At 36.1% G+C, this 20488-nt stretch overlaps 1 protein-coding gene across 12 annotated transcripts in view; it reads right to left on the reverse strand.

The window, feature by feature from the left end:
- SPAG9 (sperm associated antigen 9) overlaps positions 1 to 20488 on the reverse strand; it is a 63515-nt gene that overhangs the window by 16733 nt on the left and 26294 nt on the right. For 4 of the 12 annotated variants that reach the window (XM_040530776.1, XM_040530774.1, XM_040530775.1 and 1 more), the window contains 14 exons: positions 19455 to 19549; positions 14579 to 14732; positions 10898 to 11108; positions 10063 to 10162; positions 9255 to 9376; positions 6190 to 6247; positions 5096 to 5248; positions 4962 to 5013; positions 4400 to 4530; positions 3130 to 3186; positions 2091 to 2264; positions 1264 to 1393; positions 895 to 987; positions 434 to 601 (listed from right to left, as the gene is read on the reverse strand). In XM_040530776.1, coding sequence (XP_040386710.1) covers positions 434 to 601; positions 895 to 987; positions 1264 to 1393; positions 2091 to 2264; positions 3130 to 3186; positions 4400 to 4530; positions 4962 to 5013; positions 5096 to 5248; positions 6190 to 6247; positions 9255 to 9376; positions 10063 to 10162; positions 10898 to 11108; positions 14579 to 14732; positions 19455 to 19549 — 1698 coding nt within the window. Of the gene's footprint in view, positions 1 to 433; positions 602 to 894; positions 988 to 1263; positions 1394 to 2090; positions 2265 to 3129; positions 3187 to 4399; positions 4531 to 4961; positions 5014 to 5095; positions 5249 to 6189; positions 6248 to 6713; positions 6729 to 7837; positions 7850 to 9254; positions 9377 to 10062; positions 10163 to 10897; positions 11109 to 14578; positions 14733 to 18622; positions 19053 to 19454; positions 19550 to 20488 lie in introns of those variants that run through there. The other 8 variants (XM_040530772.1, XM_040530773.1, XM_040530769.1 and 5 more) reach the window with 6 other exon arrangements.

Raw genomic sequence — 20488 nt, forward strand, 5'->3', positions numbered from 1 at the left:
CTAAAAAACAATACTATTTACATGCCAGGTACCATGTTTGGTATCACCACAGATTGAGATGTCCCAATGCACTTCACGCCAAAGTTTTAGTATGATTTCCATTCATTGTGTTAAGTTCATAAACTCATGAAAACTAACACATACTTAAGCATTCTAATTTTTTCCTTCCTCTCCAAAACAGACAGCACTGGCATAAGCAGTGCATCATTTTAATGTAAAATTGACTTACTCCTCATTTACCAACAAGCTGGCACAGAAAATAGAGTCAAAATATTTTAGTTGTTCATTTCAATATCCTAAATATCTTGGGATGATGATTTCCTGAGAGAAGTCTAATAATATATTTGGTAATCAGTTTTTGTAATAATCTACAGATATATGGTAAAGGTGTTTAACTATAAAAACTATTCAACATCCCATATGGTGATCTTACCTTGAGCTCTTGGTCTAGTCTATCTAAGCTACTTTGAGATCCTGTGCGCTGCTTGTTGCCATCTGCATCTGTACCAGTCACATCGTTGTAAAATACGCTAGCACCAACCACAGACCCACCATCTCGCGTTTTCCCTCCTGACAGGTTTACTCCCACAGCACACCACAGCTTGAAAGAAAAATAAATATTTCACTTAAATGTTAAACTAAAGAAAGATAAAGTATGCTAATATCAAAATTATGATCTTTCTGCAGTCCACTTCAAGGAATTCATTAACATTAAAGGCATGTATATTTCCACTGAAGCTTAAGTTCTAATTCATCTATGATTTATTACAACTTATAGAACTTGTTAAATGTATAAGCTTTATTACAGAAAATAATTGAATCTAAAGCTAAAAAAATAATCAAGCTATAGGTCATCCAAAGTACAGTCTTGTATAATACCTCCAAATATCCTACCTTCATAGAGGTATCCTTTTCATCTAAAGGTCTCAGGTAAACAGGTACAGGTAAGTTTTTCATTTTATTGTCACCTTGGCCACCATTTGCTACCTACGCAAAGAAAAAAAAAATCAGAAAAGCTTTGCCCTTTGAAGACATTTACAATCTTCATAATCAGTTGATTAGATTTTGTTAAACATGCTTAAGAGTGTTGCTTTGTGGTTTCCTTTAAAAAACACAAAAATACTGACTTTTAAATGTCAAATTTGAGTACAACAAAAATGCTGGAATCACTCAAACAGCTGTGAAATATCACTGTTCCCTAATCTGTTAGAATTTTCGGGAACAAAGTTGTTACTGTTATACTTGAAAACATAAGCATAATACCTGTTTGTACTTCTGAGGTAAACTCCAGCCAAATGCTTGCACTCTACCATCCTCTTTCTGGACATGTGCTTTCACTTGGCGATACTGTTCTCTTTTCTGCTCTCTGCGTGAGGCTAAACTGGCTTCAGTTCTACAGAAGAATCATTATTAAAAAAACCTGTTACTTATGCTCTTCAAAATTCTGTGTCTATTGAGTTTAATGGAAGTTCCAATGACAAGATCTCTGGAAGTATCAGATTATCAAAGTTTTGCAACATCACCTGTATAACACCAGGCTTCCTGTGGGCTATTTTTAAGGGACCTGGGAAATACATGGCAAAAATCAGGAAGTCTACTATCAGTATCTCTATCGTTAGTATTCTTAAAAAAGAATAACTGCACGGGTTATGCACTTCTACTGGAAGCTGTAAAGTTGTAAACCAAAATGGTGTATTGCCAAAAAGATGCACATGAGAAAAAAAAATACAGATACCAGTTAGCCTAACTCATGTTGTATTTTTCTACTGAATTTCAAGTGATAGTAGTCATACAGCTATTGCTTAGCTACAATGCTTGGGAATAAAAGTGTACTGAATGCTGCCTCCCGTGCCTAAATACACTTTATGGAAGGCGGTGATATTTGCCAAACAAAACACTACTGCCAGCTACCCAGAATAATCATCCACCACTGAGTATTTCAGTTAGCACTATGCTGATTTCTTAAGTATCAACATTCACTTCAGGAGAACATTATACTTCACTTTGCAGCAATGCTGTTTATCTCAGAAGACTAGAAGAGTAATTACTTGATAGATCATATCTAGCATTATAGAACCAAAGTGTCTTACTCTTCACTGAGGAATTCAAAGGCTTTAGATTTGTCACTAGGTAATTGAGATAAGGTGCTGCTTCTTTTCTTGACTGATGGAGTAATATGTGACGTTGGAGCATTGTATTTAACATTGACGGGAGGTTCTGGTTTCTTAGCTGTATTGCTAGATGAGCTGAAGAGCCTGCTAAAACTGGAGTAAGAAAAAAGGAAAAGAAGAAAGATAACAGTTAAGATTTTTAATATACATCCTGACTTTACTGTGCAGGCAAAACACCACACATGCTAGCCTTCTCAAGCCAGTTAAGACTAAAAGTGAAGCCCAACACAGCAGCTACTGCACACTCAGAAATACTCTGAAAGAACAAACACTCATGTCAGTATTAAAAAAATCTTGAAGATTTACTATCCCATTTGTTTATTAAATTTAATGGGATCTTCATCTTGAATGAAGATCTATAAGAAACCAATAAAATTAGGATGTGAATATCACAGCTGGAAGACAGTCTTATGATGCATATTAGTTCATGCACAGTGCATCCTAAAAGCCCCACCGACTCCTAGGCTAGGAAATACATTAGTTATCAGCAAACCACAACATTAAGAGGATTATTTGATAAATAACTTGTCGTGAATAATACCATTTCAGATTTAAAGAGCTTCAAGTTAGAAGGGAAAATTTGACAATCAACTAGACTTCAAAGAAAAACGAAGCTGAAATAATTACAATCCACACAAGCTATTCAAGTTTCTATTTCCATAATAAAAAAGAATCCATTAAAACGTTCAGAACAAGTTCTGGTGCATATTCAGCTAGGAAAGTTACAGCACTTTGGCATTTAACTTCAAAGTGCACAGCCATTCATTAAGTGATGCAGCTTACGATATATTTTGTCTTCAAGAACAGTCTTACCGAGCTGGCATGCTAGGTAACAAGAGGAGAACAATTAAGATATCTCTATCTGCCAAAAGATAATTAGCTAACATATAAAAGTGTGCCAGCTAATTGGTTAGGGTCTTTTATTTATTTTGTTCATGAGTTGTGTTTCAATACTTACAACTGCCAAATACTTGATCTCTTCTTTTCTTGCATGGCTGGATTTTCTCTTGATGCTCTACAAGAGACGAATTTTAAATTTACTGAGTAAGCATTAATAAAAAGGAAAGGAACACAATGTTCAATTTATTTAAAAAAATAGGATAACAGATATTGAAAGTATCAAAGCCTATTTCTTCACATTAGCATTTCTAACCAGAGCGCAAGATTGAAATTCTCACAAGATGAAGCAACACAAACATTTACATTTATTTGCATTGCAAACAACTGGCAAGTACTCTGCAGACAAAAGAAGTCTGTATAATACTTTACAATGAAAACAGCTAGAAAGCAGCAAATCAGAAGGCAGAAGACTTTAAAATGCTTTTTAAAGTATTTTAATCATTGCCTTTATATTTTAAAAAATATTGTTTTTCAACGTATTAGTAAATAAACGATGTAGTGATTGCTCCAGAAGAGAGAGACAAACAGAGGTAAGACAAGAAGATTTCTACAGGAGAGAACAGCTACAAAAAAGCAAGCCATGGCTGCCTGGGAACACACATTTCTCTCTCAGACTCAAAGAGAAAATGGCTCACAGGTATTAAAGACAATGACAAAAACAAATGTCACCATTGTACCTGACCAGCAGGCGGCAGCAAATGACACTTACTACTGGATATAGAACTGACTCGGGGGATGTGGCAAGAATAAGTTGGGGCCGAGTTTCCTTTTTACATCATCCCTTCCAGACAACTCAGTGTTCAGAATGCAAATTAGACCAAATTGCATCTTTACTGGTTAATATTTAACAAACCTTGCAGTTTTCAAATTGTTTCCTCCTGATCTACCAAAATTCTTACACATGAATTACACTCAATCTTGAAGACCAACTGTATTAGTATTTTGGTATCCCAGCTGATAACTGGGAACACTAAGATTTGCACATACATACGCAGTATTTTTTTTTTTTTCCCCTGTACCCCCAAATAATATTACGATTTCAAAGGTTTGTAATTGTTCTAAAGTACATGCATTTCTTCAAGGGATGTTTATTTCACATCACATGAAATAACACATTTTCATGAAGGTTTCATCTAGAACCCATTCTAACAAGGTAAGTTATATGCACGTAACATTAGAACAAACTTATTTGCGGACAAGTAGGGAGACAAGCAGAAGGTTGATTAAGGCCTCAGCCTACTGATCAGATCACTCTGTAGTTAAGATCTTTTTTTCCTTTAAAAAAACTTGTGAAATCTAAAGAGCTCCAAGGATTTTAAGAGTCTTACCTTATCATCTCAGTCCATCGGACAGCTTCCTGAAGTTCCATCAGCCTCTCTTTATACTGATTTCTTTCCATCAGAACACGGGCCATTTCAACACGAGTAAAACGCTTCCGCTGAGCGGTAGGGACATCACTCTGAACACACAAAAAAAGAATGAACAAAGGAGCACAGTACAGCATTGCAGAGTCAGCCTCTGCCTTCAGACAAGAGTCAGTTTACGGCACAATTCCAGATTCCTGAAGGCTCTGAGGCTTTGTAAAATTTGATTTTACCCAGTACCTTCTACCTTCACCTTCCTCTCCTCCCATCCTTTGTAATGTAGTTTAATCTGAATAAAAAGCAGTTCAAGAAGAACGTGACATAGTAAGCAGCAGAGAGGAAAGAAGGAAAGCTAGAGATGGTAAGTCTACTTGTGCTCTTTAGGTCTTCTCTGTTTTAATGTGGTGAAAGTTTGCTACTACTACTTATTAAGCGATAAAGCTTAACTGCACTCACTAAATGCACATGGACTTCTAACAACCAATTCTGAATTATTTATACAAAATACAGATGCACAGACACCTACATCATCATCCTCTTTAGCTTTCTGTCTTGCTTCCTCTGCTTCTGCACGAGCTCTAAATACAAAATAAAAAATAGCCGCATTAGATACCACAATAATTTTTTCCTTCTTTTTCATAACCGTGGTATTTAACTTACTTTTTGAGTTCTTCTTCCAGTTCCTTATTCTTCTCTTCAAGCTTTTGCTTTGCTTGTTTTACAGCCTCCAGTTCACCTTGTAGTACATCCTTCTCACAGGTCAATTCATCCACCTTTGCTATCAAATCATTCTTCACTACATTCAGTGCATTTCTACATAAACATTTAAAACACATCATTACAAGGATTGACTATGGTCTCATAGTTAAGTTAGCTTTATTCTTGAACTTGGAGATTCTCAAACTGAAGTTTCTTACATAAAACTACTATAAAAAGTTAGCTTTCTTCAACAGGCTAAACCCTCCCACAAATCTCAAACACTGACAAAATACATTTGCACCGCTGTATTTGAAAGAAGTAGAGACAACTCAGAACAGTTTGTTTACACGTTGCATTCCTCAACAGGCCTCCAATGGATTAGATTCTGCAGTTACAATTGTGTTTCTAATAAAAGGTATGGAGTTGATCTCATTAGGGCATAGCAACATGCATCCTTACAAGGGAAAGTCATCTTTTGCTCCCAAGGTCTTTAGTTTCTTGAGTACCCATTTAAGCTATGTATTTAGCCAAATCTACCTACAAATGGAAAATATTTATATACCACCAATACTCTTACAAAAGAGCGTATTTCAGATTTTCATGCATGAAGATACAAATTGTTATTGATTTTTTAAATGAGAAGGAGAAAGGAAGACAGCCAGCCATCCATTTCACACAATGTAGTGTCGCATCTTCAGTCCTGATCATGTTACATGCTACTATGGTGTAACTGAATGGTCTCTGCACGTCCCTCACATGGGGTTTCACATCTGCCTCTGTTCCACGTTAAAATCGGAAAACATTCAGAGACTAAATATAAGTCTCCATAGGAAGCATGCCGACAAATTAAGGACAAATCAGATATATGGTTACTTTCCAATGCATGAGTAAAAATGTGCAGCTATGGAGAGCTCTGAGCAGGTATGCTTATCATTTAACACAGAAGTGACAAGAGTTCAGCATTCTTTGATGACAGTTATCTGAGGATTTACTTGGAAGCATAACAAAGTATCAGAGAAGGGCAGGAATTTTTTTACATACACATTCACACTTACTTTGTCTCCAACAGTTGAGTGTTTTCCAAAATAAGGTTTTCTACCTCACGACCCATTCCTTTCCAAAGGAAACAAACACATGAGATTAGCAGATGAAATGGTTATTTTTACAAGCTATGTTTTACTTTATTTGTCTAACAAAAACTGAATGTTAACTATGAAGCTTGGCAGAAGAACTGAGCTATCTGAAGTTTCAGGACCTACCTTCTACAATTAGCTTTCCCCTCCACCTTTTCAACCTGCCTTCAATTGAAGACTAAAAACACCCCTGGCTGACAGCAGGCTAGAGCTACCTCCACCTATTCTATACATATTGAAGATGTTACAGTATTACTAATTAAAAAACAAAAAGAAAAAAAAAATAGCATCATCGGGGAAGTACTAGTCCATTAAAAGTTTAAAATGCTTGGCTGTCTTTTATACCATGTAAGATTCAAAAGCATATAAATGATAGACAAAACGTGCTGAACAAAGCTCAGATTGCAAAAGCCCTGCAGACCTCCCCAGAGCAAATGATACCTTACCAAAGAAATTATGGTCTTTAAAGCCCATGCATTCCATGTAGAGCAAAAACAAGAACAAGAAATATTTCATGTAAGGTGTAGTATGAGTGAAGAGCAATAAAATATTTAGATTTATGAAATAAGAGTGAATTAAAACAAAGCCACCACCAACAATTTGAAGTGAAATGTGATGTGATTAGAAGCAGGATTTACATGAAAGATGTTAAAAAAGAGTTAGGCTCGTCACAACCATTTCTACTGGTTGGACCTCTTACAAAAAAAGAGTAATTTAATAGAAGTTCATCTTGACTTCTGTGAAATAGTTTAGAAGCACAATACTTAGAAATGCTAAACCATTCAGTATAAGATTCAAAGAAATATGCTACTACAAAAAAGTAAACTTAACTCTACGTAACTAATTCAATATTATTTAAAATTCTGGAAATTAGTTTCTTACCCCTACTGTTTGCATGCATAAAGTAGTCAGTTATAGGATTTTTTAAAAGCAACTTTTATAAGAATAATTGCTTTACATCCTGCACAGCAAAATTACTTTCCAATTAAACCTCCCACTGTTATCACATTGATGATAGCAGAAATTATGCTAATTCGAGATCAACACAAGAAAGAAATCTCTAACGGTGGAGGCCTTTTAAAATATTCTACAAGCACAACCTTTCAAGCAACTTTGATAGACTTAAAAGATATTTTGATAACAAAAAATGGTACTTAAACAGGCATGCAAGTCAATTTCCTCTCTTGAAATTCCTCTCTCTGGGTTTAGGATTAAAAATAAATGACATTTAATTCTGAAGGAACTTGGATCACCTGAGGTTACTTTATCAATAACTAGAGAAATTCCTTACACTACAGTCATCAAGGGGTTTTAATCAAATAGATATTGCTTTTTACATGTTTTCAGTATGCATAGATAAAACTAGCTAGGATCACTTCCAACAGGTTTCAGGATCCTTTATAATGCAAGAACAAAAACTAGAAAGCCAAGAGTGCAAGGGCAAAAAAAAATGTTACCAAGCAGGGAAAAAAATGCAGAGAATGTATTTTATGAGAGCAGCAGCCAAGAACGCCTAACTGTAGAAGCAACAGATTTCAAAGAATTTTTTTTAAAAAAGAAGCATACACACCAGAATATTCCCCTGGGTATGCAGCCCAAGAGAAAACAGATTAGAGAATCCCAATTAACTATTTTTACAGATCTCAAAACTAAAAGTAAATGGTCACTTAAAGTGGAGCCAAATGCTTGAAACACACCAACTATCCTGGATGCAGATGTGGTTTTTAAGCACCACAAAGTAGTTCAGACTACGGTTGTATTTAAGTTAAATGGTGATTATGTAGTCAAACTATTAGATCACATTCTGCATAATGTACATTTATAGCAGTATGTTCATTTTCCACATACTGGTATTTATAGCAGGGGTTTTTACCGAAAATGCTAATGAAGACAGTAAAACCTTTGCTACATTATACTAAAAAGTATATTATTTTTGCACACAGAAAAGTATGCATTATAAGGACACCCTGACAGAAATTGGATTTCTTTAAACAATTTATCATTCAGATAAGAGACGGAAGTTGTTATATCTTAATATTTCTCCAGTACCTACATTTTTTTGCACGCAGAATGTGTCATTAGTTGTCCCCGTGACAGGGGGCAAGAGTTTTGGATGAAATATGTTCAGCAAGAATGTGATGGTCCTCACCGCTCAGGATTCAAAGCAGTATAGAATAACATCCATGAAAATACCTCTCTCAGACTAGGCCCATTACTCAAGTGGGAAATACTTGGCAGAAATGTCCCCTACATGATATTAAATAAGTTTCTGGTAGAAAGCAGCCACCAGAAATTCAGACTGCACACACAGTAGTTCTAAATTATTAACAATCTTTATTTCTGGCTTCTGACAGGGCAATTAATGATTTTCTATATGCAATCTAACACATGCACGAGATGCATCTGTATTTTATATGTATTCCATAGTACCAGCTTTCATTAATTCAAAATGAGGCATGCACATTGATATGTCCAAAAATAACTTGTGATAATACTAGACAGTAATTTACAGAAAGATCCATTTTTCCCCCCACATGACCTTTTTGCTCCTGATCAACTCATGTCCCCAAAACCTCCGTTTTCTTCAGTCAGCACACAAGCAGCAGCAAGCCACTTGGTGGGAAGAACACAAGTGTGTTTCTTCCCCTTCCCCTGCTTTTAATTAATAGTTGGATTCTCAAATTACCACTGCTGCATTATACTGCAATTTTCTTACAAACCATAAAATGGTCAAGATGTTATCTGACACAAAGGTTTTATATTATACTATACTCTGTTTCAGTTTTCCCTATAAGTACCTAAAAACATTATGGCTGATAGTATATTTCTTTTTTTTTTTTTTTTTTTGCATAATTCCAATAACCACCTTAGGATGACAGTCAAATATTTTCATGCAAATGACTAACAGTAAGTCTAGTAAGGACAATTAAACACTCCACTAACAAAGAAAACTCCTCTGAACAGGATCTTTAAAGAACCATTCTTACCCAGTAAATCTGCACCTTCATCCACATCTCCAATTAGGCCAGAACCAGCAGACGACAGCTCTTCAAAGAGTGACTCTGTATTACGGTCAAATGCTTTGTTCTCTATGCCTTTGGTAGGAGTACTATTCAAAGAATTAAAACAAACATATCAAAAAAGACAGAAAAAGTCTATTCCCACTCTGAAGAATGCTTTCTCCATTTTTTTTTTTTAACCAATACCTCATTCTTTACCCTATAAAAAGGGAATAAAAAAAATTAGAAGCTTTTCGCTTAAAGCCCTAAATTCTATTTTTATATGTTTTCCTAATGTTACCCTTCATAAGCAAATGCCTGCAAGGAAGCAGACTCAGGCAAAGGCACTCTACCAGCAATGGGATTCTCCCATCAGAATCTGATAAATGCTGTAGCACTTGAGGAGTCAGTCTTAAGTCCAGATTTTAAAGACTGAGTGAAAACACAAGAGGTCAGCTTAGCAAACACTAATATCTTGAAACCCAGATTTGGGGAGAAAAGGCCTCTTGGTACAGACCCTCAAAATATGGAAAGAATATTTAGGTATTATTAAGCCTGCTGTAATATGAAGTACCCTGAACGTTCACTTGAAGTGTAGCGACAGAATGAAGAACTGCTGTTACACTTAAAACCTCCTCAGGAATCTGGGGAAAGAAACAGGGTCACAGAAGTAGGAGATTCATTATATAATGCATGACCTCGGTCTTAAAATTTCAAAACAAGTAAAGAGATCAAAACTGAAGTCTGGTACCTTATAAAATTGGTTTTCCTACTCAAATCACACCACACAGCTTACCTAGAACCCTTATATCCACTGAGATCTTTATCCATATCCAGCTCTGGGGTTGACTCAATGATGGCCTGAACTTCAGATTTTTCTTCATTTTCATTTCCACCTAGGGAAATATCAAGTAGTATGTTTCCATAAATCAAAAATCACTTTAAATTGTGACACACAACATTACAGACATTAATACTGAATTGATCATCAACTTAACAGATTTGTGTTCAGAGACTTATTTAGCAACTAAACAAGATCTATGGATTTTGATACCCTAGCACAAACACTGGAATTTCTAAGCAAGTCTCTCTTATAAATCAAGTGAAATTTAGGAAAGTTGTTGTACAGCAGAAGTTTATTTGAATGCAGTTTTCCAACGCTCTTAGAAGACTTCAGTTTCTTTGGCATCCACACTGAGTAAACACTATTCTTGCCTGTAACTGGATAGCAGTTCCAGTTGCAACTCTCACAAGTAATAGGCAAGAAATCATTTTTTAGAGAAGGCCTCTCTCTAATCACTAAATGGTCATTATTCCTTGCTACTTTTGTATTAGCTACCAAGTAATGTCTACCTCATTTCACGACTTTTTGTGTCTAGATGCGTGTTACTTCTGCTGCTCACAAGGAAATGTCATAAATGACTCCAATTCTAGAAAAATAAGGACTAACACCACCAATAAATAACAGACTTGTATATCTCACCAATACTTCATTCTCGTAAAAATATCAAGCAAAAAACATTTATCACTTCTGGCAGAATTAAGGCATTTCATTAAGGGTTCTGTATAGGTAATTATGATAATAATTCATTTATTCATAATTCATTTACTAAAAAGTAAATGCAGCTCACCAGTGGACACATTTCTTGTCTCTTGAGCTACCTGTACTTCAATATTCTTGCTTACGTCTGGCTTTTCATTCTGCTTATCTGTGCCCTTCGCAAGCCCTTCAACATCTTCCTTCTGAGGAGTTTCAGCAGGCAATGCAGGTACATCTGAAGCAGCTGTGGATGCTGGAGTAGTAGATTTTGAGCCTGCTTGGCTAACATCAGAGAGCTCATCCTAAAATGGATGAATTAGCATTGAAAAATCAACATAAAATATTAGAAGATTCATAGTTGTTTCTAAAGAACAAGTGCCAAAATTCCTCTATTTTTCTGAAGAATAGGCAGATCTAAAGAAATAGGAACAGAAAGAATAACTTAAGCCAGTATTGCCAGATTCATGGCTGTGAATAGCTAATGCTGTGGTTTCACTCCTGTTAAGGAGGTTGTAACTACAAAATACACGTCCTTATTTTAATACTATTTAAAAACCAACAGGTTTATGATGCTTTTCTGTTAAGTATTACACAGCAGTGTGTATTCCCATATTAGAAATCCTCCTAGCTGCACAGTAAATTGCTGACCGTCTTCCCAAAGCTGCTCTAAAATGTGCTTTTCCAAAACTTGTATAATGTCTTAAAATAGCTTCTTAGAGAGTAGATAACTCAAGTACTGATGCAGAACATGCATTTAACTAGTGTAGAACTATAGCATAGAGAACTGTACCAGCATCTTAACCGTGACTTAAACAGTAGCACACCAGTGAACAAGATCTTTCTGTAGATAAAAACACCAACTGGTTATTTAGGCCACTGTTTTCCAAAAGTGTTAGAGAAATATCCTTGGGAAACAGATGAAATACTGAGACTGCTACATGCAAAATGAAGGCAGGAAAGCAAGTCCGGACAAAAAGCTCTTTTATGGTCTTGTTTGTGAATCAGAGGTGAAAGCAAGGCTCCTAGGCATCCCGTGACATCTAACAGCATGCATCTGTTAGCTCAGGAAACCAAAACATGACAAGAAAGAAGGAAGTTTATATTTTGTGAAGCTTTAATTCATTGTACTGCTCGCATCCTTTTTCAAGAAGGAAGTGAAGCTCAATTTTAAGGTTGCTTAAAAAACAAAAAACCTTGCAAACAGACACATTCTTAGATTTGCATTAAGTGCAATATTCATAGCAAGTGCAAGATTACTAGGAGTTGTAACTTCTAAATTTTTTTACTTTTGCTACTTCCTTGCAAAATAAGACTATTTTCTAGGGGCAGGGAGGAAGACACACATTTATGTATATCTGCATAAATGAAAAGCTTGCATCACATAGTAACATCTCCACTTGGAATTTGCAAGTGTTGGAAACAAAACTCTTGCCATCAATACCTTCTTATCAGTTAGGAATTTGATAGCAATTGATTTATTGATCTTGAAATTACCCCAAAAGAGTACATTATTCCACAGCTACTCAAGAAAATGAAACCCAGATTCTAAGGTGTTATATGAGATACTTGGTGTCCATTTCCAAAAAACTACACTATTTACCTATTTGCTTATTGAACTGGTGAAGTTCAGCCACTGGATAATGATTCATACTTCAGCACGTAGTTACAGAAAGCAGGAAATGATACCTCTTACCAAGGGAACCCAGAGATCACACAAACACAGAATAAAGTCTTAAGAGAACCGTTGGCTCTGTTCAAACATCTCTACATCTTTGCATTCCAAAAGCAACCACTAACTGATGCAGTACAGACTGACCACTGACTTTCACACACAAAGCTCAAGAAAAATGTCTTGATAGCAAAAGAAAATAGTGAAGAGAATGGCCCCTTGCTTAGTTTCAGGTAACCCCGTACTTTACATTTCTGACTTAGCTATCTACTGCATTTTTTTTCTTTAGCTAACTCTTAAAAACAATGATCATTAAACTATTGTGAATGTTTGGTCTAAAAACTAATGAAAACAAAATGCAACTCCAAACAGTGCAGAAAAATCAGAATATTTCAAAGACTAAGCATTTGAAAGTCAGTGCTGACTTAGAAAAATAGACCTTTTTGGCAGTGTTGCCAAAAGTCTTCCTGAATACTGCAAAATTAGTTTAAAAATGAGATCATTAACTCTGGAGTAGTTGTGGCTCACCTTCAATACCTTGCAGAAATAAGCAGAAGAGAACGAATGGAACATACACAACTGTACTGAGTAATATTGGAAGACAAGGTAATGTTCCTGCTGTACTGTTCCTTCTGTATTACTACGGATTACCTTGCCTTTTTAGTCCAGGTTTCTCCCTGACACTTACTGTTGTGATACCTTAAGAGGAACTACTGACCAATGAATTGCAAACATACCTGAAAGTAGCAGAACTTTACTAGTACATTGTACTTGTTAAACTATTTGGAGAGAAAAATCAGAATTAAAAGAAAAAATTTCAAATTCTGGATATGACCTCAATATCTCATGTTATCCCACAGGTTCACTTCAGAAATTTTACATTCACAAGTATAAATCTGCTTTGGACCAAAGCTTTGGCTTTATTCTGACTGAATAGGCTTTAAAAGTTAGTTTGCATTATTTTGTAAATTCTTCTAGCAGAATTGAGAGGACCTATACCAAAAAAACTTTTTTTGATGACATATAGTAGCCATTATAATTTTCTAAGGGCACAGGATAGGATCAGAAACTCCCCTTTTTATTCCACCTCCACCTATTCTTAGTCATAACTAATTTGGATTTCAGTCAGCTCTCCTAAAGAGAGCTCTGTCAATTTGTTGAAATCAACTGGCATGGGACAAAGGAAACAGGAAAACTAAGATCCAAGATGGAACAAAGGGAATAGTTTGATAAGTGACATTTTTTAGATTCAAACTCCTGTTGTCACTGATACCTTTTTATAGTTAATCATCACTTATACTTCCTATTACCTCCATATGACCTCTAGATAAAAAAAATCAAGTTCTAGTTGTTTCTGGATTGCTTTTTATTTATTATCAGTTTAGTATTCTTCTGCTGTATATTAAGTTCACTTAGGCGAAGGAATTTCCCCTCAGCTGCACATATCTTCAGAAACAACAGCACATCATGTCTCCTAGAACACCTTGCCAGCATCAGGAGACTGAGGCTTTACACAGCCTGGAGTTCTTCAGCCTGCAGCCCCCTGCTCCTGCTGTGTTCGCGCACCCTAGTCCCAACCACCAGGTTCACCACACTCCCAAACACCACTCCATTTTTCTCCTTTCTGCAGCTTGCTCTATGCCACCTCGCACTGCTGGAACACAGAACAATTGGAGAAATTATAGCCAAGTTACACGTAACGGAAATCACATCACAAGCTAATTTAGGAAAGTTAGGTCACTCAACTCTATGGTATACCACATTATGTGTCTGAGAGAAGGCAGCGGCTGCATTAGAGTACTGCCTGTAGCCAAAGCTTTCCTTCCAAAAGGATATTGAATCAGCAGACCTGTTTACACTACCTACCTACATACCTAGGCTGTAAAGAAAAAGTGACTGGCCTTTGGAAATGGTCCTTGGTCAGAAAAAAACACTCTTGTGAATAAGAGAACTACATTACCACTTGTTTGCAAAATACAAAGCTGTTTAAATGAACGTGATTCAGGGTTCTCTCTCTTCCCTTTCATTTCCATTCTTCTCTCTACTGGCAGCAACCTGTAACCTTTTTATGGGGGGTTTCTCCTAATGCACAAGACAACTCACCTTCAGGCTTGTGTGGGACCGTGGCTGGCTTAGCTCGTGGAATTTCCAGTGCTCTGACCCAGGTGTCTCTCCTGCTTCTCTCTGAGCTTCAGGTGTAAGTAGTGCATCTCCTGGAGGTAATGGGAAGATGCCCAGTGATATTGGACGCTCCTTTCTGTTTGAAAAAGAGACAGATTTTGTCAGTTATTTCAGATGTCACACAGCTTCTTTTCTTGTACACCTCTGAAATCAGCAGGGAAGCAGTAAAATTACAGTTAGAAATGTTCATAGCCTGTTCTCTATTAAACATACAATGCAGCATATGCAGTTTGTATTACAGCACATACTAATTCCCCATATCATGTGATTTGATTAATTGCAGATTGGGCTATTCCCTGGCTTTAGGCAGCAGCATTGATTGCACTGAATCTAATCTATAGCAAACTAACAGAAACATAACACAAACAGCAGTATAAAACAAAAATGTCCACTTCAGAAAAATTACAGTTTTCAGCGGCCACTCAAAATACTTTTTTTTTTTTTTTTTTTTTTACAAGATACACTAACAACTTCAACAGCTATATCATTAATTGAAGCATTTGGGAAAGTCATAAGACATCAACCAAAAGTCCAAATTTAAGGTCACATGAATTAAATTAATTTGTGTAACTGGGTAAAATAAACGGGTCAAGGAATTAAAAGTGTTAAAACTAGCCCAGCTGAAAAGTTTATAGTTTTAACAAAGATCAGTTCAGTACTCTACTTTACTGTAGGGCCACAGAAAAACTTGAAAATAGCAAGAAAAGAGCAGCCAGTGCCATAACATGACTGCTTCCATAAGCAGCAATACTAGCTTAATGTTACATAAACTACAACTTAAGATTTACTTCAACAGCATGGAAGGTAACTTCATCCTAGCTCCTCACTACCTTCGCTAACTTTATCCCTTCTCTACAACAAACAACATTTGGAAGTTCCAAAGCTTTGTATGTTGATCCCTTCCACAAAAGATTCCCAAATCCAATCTTGTTATCAGTGAACAGAAAAAGATTAATTCTTCCTGATAGCAAGAGACAAAAACATTGCGTAGAATGCAATTCATGGGATGCGAGAACCAGCCCTGAAAGGGAAAAATATAAGCCAGACTTAGAATTGAGACAAAACAATGTATTTGTTGAGTTAGAACAATGAAATACAGAAGAAAAAAATGGGACCGTAATCAACTAGTGCAGCTCAAGCAAAGTTTCCAGTATACTGAAGACCAAAAGATAAAAGTGCACACAAGTGATGGCAGAAGACTGTGCTTCATGAGAAAACATTGCCAGTAACTATCCCTACAGAGATAATCCAGACAGTATTATGACCTGAGAAATTTTGTATATTTTAGCATTATAATGAGACAAATCACGTCCTCATCTTTTTTTTAAACCAGGCTTTTCACCAATCAAACATAACTGTGACAGAATTCTATGCAGAATTAGTACCTACTTATAAGTTATATGCAAAACCACAAGAAAGAATGTTAAAAAGCATAGGAAAATTTTCTTTATATTGTAAACCAAGAAAGAAGTTAGTCAAGAAGTAACTGTATTTAGCAATTAATCAGTGAACTCCTTTTGGAAAATTTTGACGTCAGCAAAAATAGCAATATTTGAATAGTAAACAGTTTGGAATGAACCTTCGCAGTACAGAGGCATAAAGATGCTCCCTGTCACAGGAGTCTCAAACTCTCACATTGCTCATATCTTGGTCTTTCATAAATATCATTCCAACTTCAATTGTTAATTCAGGAGTACTTTATCAGCAGCACAAATTAGGCAGCAAAGAAAGTAAAGCAAAATCAACCAGGGTTATAAAATAAAAAGGGTCAGATGGCTTGCATTTCAAAGTTACTGCTCTGATAAGTTTTCATGAAAAAAATAGCCAAAGAGCTAAACAGAATTTGATTCCAGCAGTTACCGCTATTGTAATAGGTGCTGCTTTTCTTTAGATTTCCCACAACTCTAATGCATGCAGGGAACAAAGGACACCACATAAGCTTAAGTTATGATAAAAGCCTGAAAACATTTCATTGGTTAAGAAGTCCGTCAGGGAAAAAAAGGAAAAAAGAATCCCTTCAGTCCAGAAGAAAGCTTATAAAGCATGCATTGTGAAGGGCCCTTTGCTTTGGAAAACGCCTCCTGGAGCAATGGTTCAGAGGAGACATATTTGCTTGCTTTGTAGTCTTCAGAATAGAGAATTGAAACAAAACAGGTACCAGAAAAAGAGTTCTCAGCTGTGAAGTGCTTTTTTGGTGGAATAGTTTTAAATACATTTTATAATGAACCTATTTTGACGTGCTTAAAAATAGTTCAGGTGCATTGCAAGACTGCACAGTAAATTAAGTTTGAAAAGAGGCCTTATTTTGGACATTAAGGCTTATTATGTGGATGCTGGATGCCTGCATTAAAAGAAATTATCTAATTAGACTAAAGCAATCTCAACTTATTTACAGGTTGTTGACTATTCTGAAATAAAGTATTGAAGCATTCACAGGAACCTTTACGATAAACAACCAGATGCTCTGTTTTAACAGCTGGCTAATGTGAAAAATGAGACAATTCTTTTACAACTGGCTTCCTTCCCTATGTTTTTTTGTGTAAAAACCCTATGTTTTTACCTTTTTGATATGAATAATAGACTAAGAAACTAAACTCCAATTCCTGTAATTCCTAAAATATATTACTAGGAAGAGTTGATGGGGGGGGGAAGGGGAAGCTTCCAAAAACACTCAAATCCATTAAATATTTGCCAGGGAAGGAAAAGCACATTACAAAAACATCTTAAACTATCTGACTCCTTAAATACAGGAACTGTAATTAAGTTTTTTGAACCTGAAGTTCAATATTTTGCTGTGCTGCTTTTGTTTTGTTTTTAAGAGTTGGGGGTTATTTATTCTGGGTTTGGGTTTTTTGCTCCTCTTAAACAAATACAGCCTAACTAAATCAGTCTAGATAGTTACACTATTTCTATTTAATATGCACATTTATTTTCATTAATAATAACATGTGGTTTTTAAGCTACTGATGGACTTGAAACCTTTGGAAAAACCCTTCTGTGCTCAGAGACCTAAATTGAAAAGCATACTACCATACAGTGGCTACATGCACAGTGTATCAAGGAGAACATCACATGGCTCTTTCAGAGGACATTTCCCATTTCCAGCATTTTTCACTCTCAAAGTTTGTTTTTGCCCGTTTTTTTTTTTTTAAATTAACTTCACCAATAGTGGAAGTATTTCAAGTTTTCAGGTCAGAAAGCTACATTGTAAGTTTTCCAGTTGCTCTCTTTTTGTAATTATGGCACAAAAGCATATCAAGATTACTTTTGGTAACCATATTCTAATGTATGTCTGGTATTGCTCCAGGCAACTAGGACACAGAACATAACTTGAGGGAGGACAGAGAGCTGGCAGGTTGCCATACAAGTACAGAAGAGAGGAGAGGATAACATTTGGCTGAACAATAGTGAATAGGCTTTAAGAGCTCTAATGCTTAAATAATGAAAGATTTTTTCCCCCCATGAACCAATAAACATTTTTTTTTTAATAGCGTAATCAACTAATTACTATGTATTTGAATAATTATCAATTTGCTGATCTTATGCAATTCTTTAGATTAAAAATGAATGGAATACATTAATACAAGGTCTCAGTCTGCATACATTTATGGCTACACACAGTCAGCCAAGTACCTGACAATACAACAAACATGAGCTTGATCCATGACATTATCACCACAGCTTTTTTTTTTTTTGCAGGTTACCATCAACCAAAACAATAGCTTTTTTAAAAGAACAAAAATACATTAACAGACCTTGTAACTTGCTTAAGCAAAAGGCAGCTGAATTTGAATGTTTAAAAATATTACTATGTCCCAGTCCATAAACATTAAGTTTATAGAAGAATTTGAAATTTATGCACAATTTGCATCTTTAATTTGTCCTTGCTCTTTTTGTTTGACAAGAAAAGAGAAAGCAGAGAAAAAGAAAGAGCAGGAGAAGCTAAGGTTCAGTGGGTCAGAGTACCTGAGTATCCTTGGTAGGTTCTGCGTCAGAGCTGGCACACCAGTAGAAATAGAAAAGTGCACAAGCAGCAAAACAGAGAGAGATACCAAGATAGCCGAATTAATGACCACCGCCCCGCCAACGAAGCCAAATACAAATAGCAGCATGCATCCAGGATTCATGGCGCTGTGCTGGCATGGTGAAACGCCGGAACCAAGAAGGCTACACAGAGACCGAGGGTGTATCTTTGTAGGCAAAGTCTGTCATTCAGCCGCTGCCACAAAAACAATGCCATCAGCAGCAGCTTTCCACTCTTCTGCAGCAGCTCCAAAGCAATGACATCACCTCTCCTCCCCCTCGCACCGAGCCACCGGGCTCCTCGCAGCATCTATGCAGCAACGCAGAGACACAGCCAGCCCAGGAGTTCTTCTCCCCTCCTTCCACGCAGAGTTCATAGGCTAGAAAGCTCAAAATCTGCATAATATATTCACACTGAGCTCTTAGAACAAGTGGGTATCAAGATACACACCATCAACCTGAACACAAAGCAACGGCACGGTATCAATTATTTTGTCACAGCCGCTGACATTTTTTTCCTACCTACCTGAATGTAAACACGAAAAAAAGCTGAAATTGAGATATACTTTGTACATTAGACTTAATGTTTAGCAGTACAACAGCAAAAGCTTTTCTCTACTGATTTCTACGCTATTCTCTTACTGCATTCCAATCATACAACAAATCTTTCTGATTCAGCCAAATCGTTGTTGTAGGATTAAAGAACAAAGTCTTGCAAACACAAACGAATGGATTTTTCTTTCATTTCAGGGTGAGAGCATAATAAATAGCTTACCTAATTCTACTGTGTGTAGTGGATTCTAACTGTTCACCCCCTGTTAGCTGATGAAGTTTGGTTCTTTCCAAGTGCTCCATATAATTGTGAATCATCTGTTTAAAATGACAGAAACAGTAAAATTAATACTATTTACGTTTAGTACAGTTGCATAATTTTTAGCTAATACAGTATAATTTTTCCCTGTAATGCTAAAAATAGGGAAAGCATTCAGAAACATTAAATAGATAAAGAAAGATGTAAAATTATAGTGTGTAAGGCCATAAACCAGCAGAGAATCCCATAATTCAAAAAAAATAGAGAACGTGTGCATTCATGCACAGGAAACATCCTAACAGCATCCAAAGTGCCTGTGGTAAATTCAAAACTCTTGTTTATAAGTGTCATATTCAAATCCATTTTAGGTGCTAAGACCTCTAATTACATCAAAGAGATATTCAAATTTACTATGGCATTTTATTGCCTAATTGCAAAAAATCTGCAAAGGTGAGATAACATACACCTCAAATATTATACAAAATGACTATAAACTAAGAAACCGATTATTTATTTTCTGTGGGCAGAAATACGAAGTCAGCATCTCTTCTTTCTCCCAAGATTTAAATAAACTTAACTTCTCTTATAGAGAATACAGAAAGCTTTAGTTTTGAATCACCTAGATGGACTTCTCATAAAAAGGAGGGAGTGCCTGTGGATTATTAGTCCTTGAGAAGAGCTTTGATCACTTCCTCTCCTTCTGTGAAGAGACAGCCACGGGCCAACATGCTGACTCCTGCAGTCATGACTTATTTAATGAACCCTGATTCCAATCAGCTTAAGGACAATGCTGCTCAGCAGACAACTGATCTGGGTCATGCATGGAGAAAAGTAACAGGTATTGCCACATCACTCTAAAAGGCTAATTTGGACATATATCTTCAGAATGAAAACTAGGAAAGTCTGAAGAGCATTGAAGCCTGAAGAGAAGCCTACATGACTATTTTTAGCATTTCTGTGCTCACATTCAACACTAATAGGGCACTCAGAAAAGGAAA

The sequence above is a fragment of the Cygnus olor genome, chromosome 18, assembly GCF_009769625.2.
Source record: "Cygnus olor isolate bCygOlo1 chromosome 18, bCygOlo1.pri.v2, whole genome shotgun sequence".
NCBI classification, from domain to species: domain Eukaryota; kingdom Metazoa; phylum Chordata; class Aves; order Anseriformes; family Anatidae; genus Cygnus; species Cygnus olor.